Raw genomic sequence first — 7,297 nt, 5'->3', positions numbered from 1 at the left:
AGGGCAGAGGCGTGTGGTGGGTGCGGTCCACCCGGGTGTCATGACTGAGGGGGGGGGGTGACAAAATGGCAGGCAAGTGGGCGGCACACCTCGGTCCCAGTGTTCAGGGATGATGAGAATTGTAGTCCCCAAACAGCTGGAGGGCCAAGTTTGGCCATGCCTGTTTTAAAAGGTGTGGGTGGGGTAAGCAGATCTGGGGCTTTTCACTAAAGGCGGGGGGGGGGGAAGCTTTGTTCCTGCTGCAACTTCCCTGGGGATCATCTGGCTTCCTGCAAATGTCCCCCCCCCTCTAAAAAATAGAAACATTGCTGTTTCTTTTTTATAGCCACAAAGGTGAATCACACTCATATTCAACCAAAGTTCACTGGGCTAGGAGCCTTCTGTGACAAATCCCTCACCAGTATCATCCTTTTTCATTGCCAGGGCTGACATATTAAATATGTAAGTGGAAGATTGTAGGTCAGGCGCCAACTAACGCACACTCAGAATGGACCAACTGAACTGAGCAGACCTAAATAAGTCATCACAGTTCTTTTCAATGAGTCTGCTCTGAGTATGGCTAACACTGAATGCCACCTGCTGGCTTTTCTAGCAAGATTTGTAGCAATGAGAAATGGGAGTCACTGGGGGCATGAAGAGCAGGCATCAATATTTAAAGAGAAGTCACAGGGTGTAGTCCACTCCATGTGATACCGCTGGACCATCCTGATTTAAGCAAGACATCCTGGAATTGTGGAAGCCATACCTGGCTTCTGCTTGGATCCCAGAATATCCCATTCTTTGGTCTGGCGCTCTGACATGAGTCAACTGGCTTGGACCAGAGCACCACACCAAAAATCCCATTTGGATCACCCATATGTTGGAGGGTATGCTATATGCATGAACAAAGTCCCAGGGTCAAGCCCTAGCATCTCCACATAGTGCTGGCAATGACTCCTCCTCAACCCCTTGAAAGCCACTGCGGGCCACTGCAATACTGAGCTAGCCTGACTCAGTAGAAGCCAAGTTCCTCTGTTCCTAGTGTGCCAGGCTCCTTCCCACTTTCCCATCCTTGCATGGAGTCAAACGCTGGGTTAGCCCACTCCAACACAGGACGCTAGAGTCAGACTTGAAGGACCCTTGGTGCAGGGAATCCTGAACAAGTGCACCTTCAAGAGATGGCTGTCTGCTTGGAGACCTGCAGTGTGGGAGAACCCACCCTACTTCATACGAACCCTCTGCCTTCTAGAAATGAAATTTTGATGAGCTAGCTCAGTTGGCAGAACATATGATTCTCAATCTCATGGGTTCAAGCCCCATGTTGGGCAAAAAAGATTCCTGCACTACAGAGGATTGGTCTAGATGACCCTCATGGTCCCTTCCAACTCTGCAATTCTATGTACATTTCATCCTTCCTTTTATTCCCCAACACCAAAACCACTTTCTAAAAAAAAGTTGCAGAACTTCTCCAGGGATTGAGGGGAGAAGTGTCCTGATAGCTTCACATGTGCTGGCCAACCATCACCACCCACAGCTAAGTTCTGTGGCACTATTACATTTGGATGTTTATGGGAGTTCTGCCCTGGAGAAGGAAGGTGACTTATATGAACGTTGCAAGGTTGCTTCCCAAGCTGTTCCCGTGCCAGACTCCTTTGGGATGCATGGCCTGTGGCAAAAGGGAGAAGTTGAACGCGCACCATACATTTACAGTACTTCTAAAAGCACACTCACCAAGAATCCTGTAATTTGTTAAGGGTGCTAGGAATTGTATATCTGTGAGGGCAGGTGTGGTCTTTGGTAATCTTTTGTAGTACTGTATGGCGCACTGTGTGAGATCAAAATTTAGCACCCCCAAATGGATCTTCTCAATTTTGCACCCTCTTGGTTCAGTGTCCTGTATGGCGGAGCTGCCTGCACCACCCTAAATCCAGTGCTATGAGGGGTTAATTACAATTCCCTGGATTCTTTTTTGGAAAGTGGGGGTTGCTTTAAATATATGGTGTGTACACAGCCAAAGGAAGCAGATTTGATTGATGTTGTCACTGTTACTCTGGAGATCTAACTGGGAGAAGGTTCATGATAATATAATGATCTTCAGCTTTAACCCAGAAAGAAAACCTCCAAGGCTGAACTTGCCTCTGAGTCACCTCAGGAGGGAGCGGCCTGTTCCATACTGCCTTGCTTCAGTCAACAGACTCAATTGCTCCTGTGTTGCCTACCTAGCCAGAACTCCAAAGGGAGCACTGAGGCTGCCAGCATGTTTTCAAGGTTGTTTGGGCACAGGCGTCTAGCCACACTGTGGAAAACAGGTGCTTTCTGTAGGAGCCATGGCACCGGAATGACACTGGCGAGGACAACCCCTTTGCCCGAAACGGAAGGCTCAGTGAAGAGTAGGCTGGCATCTCCTAGAACTTTTTCAGGTCGGTAAGAGCAGTTCTAAAGCTGTTTAGAATTTGTGTGTGTGTGAAAAGTAATGCAACAAGTGGAATATATACGGGGGAGGGCACAGCAGGCAACCGTTCTTGTAAAGGAATAGTCTGCCCACCATAAGCCACACAATGTTAACCTCAAGTCTCAATTACTGCAGTGTGTGTGTGCACGCACACAAACGTGCCATCCAACCATCCTTCCCTTGTCCAGAAACTCCAGCTGGTACAATATGCTGCAGCTAGGCCGTTGATGGGAACAGACAATCGACATCACACAATTCCAGTGCTCAAAAGCTTGTGCTGGCTGTTCCCATGCTTCCAGGCCAGGTTCAGAGTTCTTGCATTACTTTATCAGGCCCATAGCAACTTGGGTCCAAGGGACCACCTAATCCTGTCTATTCCCTGCCAAGTCACTGGGATGCTTGGGGGAGTCACTGTGAATGGTCCCCCATAGCTTAGAGCACAGCTTTTATCAATCAGAAGCCCTGTGTTCAGTATTATGTGCCCAAATTAGTACAAGTCCCTCCCAGTTAAGTCCAGGCAGGCTCTCTACCTGTTGAACAACCAGCATCTACTGAAGATTTTTATTTTTTTTTTGTCATTCCAGCTAGCATTTGTTTAACTGAGGTTTGATTTTATAGTTTTAACCGGCTTTTATTTATTTTTGGTATTGTACCTTTCCAAACTGCTTGGAGACTATCATACCCTCTGATATTTCTCTGAAGAAAATAGGGACTCCCCATTCCATAATGATAGTTTTACTGTTTATACCCCACACATATGACTGGGTTGCCCAAGCCACTCTGGGCAGCTTCCAACATAAATAAAAACATAATACAGCATTTAAAAACATTCCCTATACAAGATTGCCTTCAGAAGGCTTGGGGGTCGGATACCTCTGTACCCTCCAATATTTACCTAGTGAAAACAGGGACATCCTAAGAAAAAGTGGGAGATTTTGGGATCTACCGTAATCAGAAACTGGGATGGCGTCTCTAAATCATGGATGTCCCTGGAAAATAGGGACACTTGGAGGGTCTGGACTATTGGAGTTATGTGATATAGAAATAGTTCAAATAATAGTTCAAATAAATAAAATATTAGGAAAACAGTAAGCCGGAGGTAGGGAGGTTTTTTCACCTAAGGGCCAGATTCCCTCGTGTGCAACCTTTTTTTTCAAAATCTGCTGTTACTGGGTGCCTAATAAATGCAAGAAAGAAATAAGATGGTGGTTGGTCCAAGGTCACCAAACAATCTTCAGAGTTGAAGCAGGGAATTTGAACTGCATCTAATTCCACTCCTGATCTGTCACCCAGCTTGGTCCCCCCTGTTTTAGTTATTAGAAAATCAAAGCAAAAAAACAACAGCTCACTTCTGAATAATGGAAGACTTGAGAGGCAGGCATGTGATTTTTCTCTTTCTCTTGTAAAAGTCTTTCTATTTCCTTGCAGAAGGTAGACGGGTAGAAATGAAGAAAGGTGATTTTAAATGAAATTTAAAATCTTCTTTTAAATAATCTATTTCTTGAAGTATGTACCCAGTGGGGCTGCAGCAGCATTGTTATAACTTCCCGGCTTAGCAATTTATTCTGGGTACTTTCTTCCCACAAACTATAAATCATTTAGAGACTCTTTTCATTGCATAGCTTGTTCTGGGAGCTGTGTGCTTTATTGATTTCAGTGAAGAGAATTACTAAAGGGAGACGAGACATTTGCCATTTCCATCTGGGCTGTGTTTTTTTAAAAAATTGGGTGGAGGGAAAGGAAGGGGGAACCTCCCCCCACCCTTTTGCCCTTTAACCAAAGTTTAAGGGAAGAAAACATCATCTCACCTTGAAAAGTACTTGTGGCTTTTCCATCACCTGCCTGCTGGAAAGGGATGATCCACAAATCCCATCCTACAAGGCAATTATTTAGAGTGGTCAATCCTGTCCATTGATTCAGTACTGGAGGGGGAGGGATCAAGGATCCTGTTCTGGATGCAGTTGGAACCAACAACTACTGAACGTTGGTTATATTTTTAAGGTCACAGAGCATTCAGAAATGAAAGAAGACCAACCAAGTTTGACAAAAAGGTACTGCTGTGGTTGGGACGGTTCAAAAAAGAAGAAGACATCCCACACCTCTTGTCGTAAGTAGCCACAGGGGTTCGCTAGTTATTTATTACAATATCCTTAAAAGGAAAGGGCCCAGGGGTCAAGTGCAGCCTTCATGGCTTCTTTATATGACCCTAGCATGATTATTAAGCTGCTTCCTCCCCCCCCCAAAAAAACCATACCATGCCAAATTTAGAATACATCAGAATTTTTTTAAAAAAGAAACATCGTTAACTAAAAGTGCTCATTCAACAGTAAAAGGACACTGCACACGGTTTTCTCAGGTGCCCCACTGAGAAGCCTGCAAGCAAGTCCTGAGGGCACCCGCAGCATCCTCCCCACTTGGGATCCCCAGCTCCTGGGATTCAGAGGCATCCTGCCAGATTTGTGAAACAAGGGGTGGTAGCAAGACCAGCGAAATGAGAGTTAAGACCCTGTCACATTTTGTTGCATCATTCCACCCATCTGCTGTCTCAGAAGCAACATCCTGTCTCCAAGAAGAGAGAACTAAATCCTGACTCCTCTCTCTCTCTCGCTTGCTTGCTCTTCATAATAACGCCTGCGCAGCCATTAATTCCCTTGTCACCCAAAATACATTTAATGGCAAGTGTGTACTTTCTCTGGAAGAGCTTCACCGGGGCTGTGTGTGATACAGGAAGTTCAGTGTGTGGGCGTCGATCATTGTCTCCGTCCAAAAATAAACCAAACCAAGTTGGAAGCATTCGTTTATCCATAACCGCTTCCACTTGCTTTTGAGAGAAATTTTGCAAAGCAAATTACTGTAGCACTCAGCTGCTTCCATGACAAGGTACACAGAGGATCTCTGCAGCATTTTTATCATGGTTCATCTGTATGGTGCTTGCTAGTAACACACAAATGTTGGAGAGCGGGGGAAAGCCAAAATAAATTTGCTGTTGCCTCCTTCCAAAAAATTATTCATATATTTATTTATAGTAATAAAAAATGTATATTGCTATTCATAAAAAAACAACCAGCACTTTACAGCAAGAAAACATGAGATCATATTGCAAAAAGCACAGAAAAATAAAATAAAACCAGAGATCAATTAACTATTGTGGTAGCTCCAATATCATAGAATCATATATACCTGCAGCTGTGCCAGAAGAGGGGAGGGGGAGGGGGAGGGGAGTGCAGTTTTGGGGGCCTGATTTCAAAACTTGTTGCCCGAAAGTTGATAAGTGACAACATGTGGTACTTTGTACTTGGTGGCATAGTATCTAGGGTGGTGTTGTGTTGTGCTAATTGAAGAGAGGAGATACTTTAGATCACGGGTGGCTCTCACCCTTCACCAGACAGGATGAGCTCCAGGTCCTACCATCCCTGACCGTTGGCCATGTTGGTTGGAGCTGATGGAGTCCCTAAACAACCAGGAGGTTCCACCTGGAGCCTAGAGTAGTCAATGACACTACAATGCCATTGTTTTCTGGTTTTCCAGAGTTGAAGTCCTCAAGGCTGCTCAGAGCCAGCTGAGGATCCGAATCTGCTACATCATGATTGCATTGACTCTGCTAGGATGCATGGCCATGATCACCTCTGGTAAAATGGTAAAGGAATTGACTTCATTTGTTTCTCAGACCAAGAAATACAACCCAACGTGCTTTAAACACATACACAGAGAGAGGGGTTCACATACGTTTGTGAAGATTCTCGCTTCTACACAGTGGCGGAGCTTCATGCTCTGGCACTGGGGGGGGGGGGCAAAGAGCAGGCGTGGCGTGGCTGGTGCTCTGCCCAGGGGCATGGTGCACTGCCCACAGGGGTGTAGTGCACGGCCTGGGGTCGTGGCACCCAGCGTGGGGGGGCAACCACAATGGAACCACACCGGGATAATGCTGCTGGGGGTGGTGCGCTCCACCCGCCGCCCCCTCTTCCTCCGCCAGTGCTTCTACATGCCTTGCTGTTTGTGTCTACTTGAGAGGGGCTTCCCTGCGAGGGATCACACCTGTATAGGGCTACCGCCAGAGATGGACAGATCTGTCCATTCTGATTTCTCTTGGAGTAGAGCCACGCCTAAGATTCAAAGCACATTTAATGTACATTTAAAGTACGGCACATGACTTGCCACAAAGATTCGTGGGAACAGCAGTTTGTTAAGGATCCTGTGAATTGTAGCTCTGTGAAGGCTAAACTACAGTTCCCAGGATTCTTGGAAAGAAGTCACAGGCTTTCAACAAGCACTGGACGTGTTTTTAATATATGGTGTGGATCTGCCCAAGTTTCTCATGTTTCTAATTTGAAATTGAGTTCTCTATATTTCTCCCAAAGTCCTTAAGAAAATTTTCTTTTTCAAACACTGACAAGTGATGCCTGCACTTGGGGGCTGCTCAAGAAACAGTCAGCTGTGTGGGGCCCTTGTGATCTTTACCCTGGTTCTCTGCTGTAGGGAATGTTACCAACCAGATGTTCTTATTTTTGAAGGCTGTCAAAAGAGAAGACACACTGCTGAAGATAAACGCAGAGAAGAAAGCTAAGTGGAGAGCGGAAGGACAGGTGGAAAAGGAAGCAATGGCTGGAAAAGCTGAGCAACCATGAAAGGGATAATCCCAAAGGATGACCAGTGGTCCATACAGAGAGCGCCATCAGGCAGATGCTCCTGTAAGACTTGGGTCTCTACTCTATACCTGATAGGAAAACTATCATTTCCTTTTTTTTGTAACTGTAGACAGCCTAATGGAATCCAGAGGGGAACCAATCTCAAGACTTCAGTATTTAATTCTGCCCATAGACTGTGACCATTTAAAATACTTCCATCTTTCAGACCTGAGTTGGACAG

At 45.6% G+C, this 7,297-nt stretch overlaps 1 protein-coding gene across 1 annotated transcript; it reads left to right on the top strand.

Annotated features, from left to right (window-relative positions):
- The first annotated feature begins 2,011 nt into the window (after positions 1-2,011).
- LOC310753934 (protein FAM162B-like) lies at positions 2,012-7,063 on the top strand. The gene is made up of 4 exons (XM_083595277.1): positions 2,012-2,399; positions 4,433-4,538; positions 5,960-6,068; positions 6,943-7,063. Exons 1-4 carry the CDS (start codon positions 2,237-2,239, stop codon positions 7,054-7,056), a joined length of 492 nt encoding a protein of 163 aa, XP_083451403.1. The 5' UTR covers positions 2,012-2,236; the 3' UTR covers positions 7,057-7,063.
- The last annotated feature ends 234 nt before the right edge of the window (positions 7,064-7,297 follow it).

Source organism: Podarcis filfolensis (genome assembly GCF_964270895.1).
Source record: "Podarcis filfolensis genome assembly, chromosome: Z".
NCBI lineage: Eukaryota > Metazoa > Chordata > Lepidosauria > Squamata > Lacertidae > Podarcis > Podarcis filfolensis.
This window is presented reverse-complemented; position numbering and strand designations above follow the sequence as displayed.

Excerpts from the sequence above, each read along its gene's own strand:
- LOC310753934 (XM_083595277.1), top strand. The coding sequence starts at position 2,237 with ATGTTTTCAAGGTTGTTTGGGCACAGGCGTCTAGCCACACTGTGGAAA. Across the intron at positions 2,400-4,432 it reads ATCTCCTAGAACTTTTTCAG|GTCACAGAGCATTCAGAAAT; the intron begins GTCGGTAAGAGC and ends TATATTTTTAAG. Across the intron at positions 4,539-5,959 it reads GACATCCCACACCTCTTGTC|AGTTGAAGTCCTCAAGGCTG; the intron begins GTAAGTAGCCAC and ends CTGGTTTTCCAG.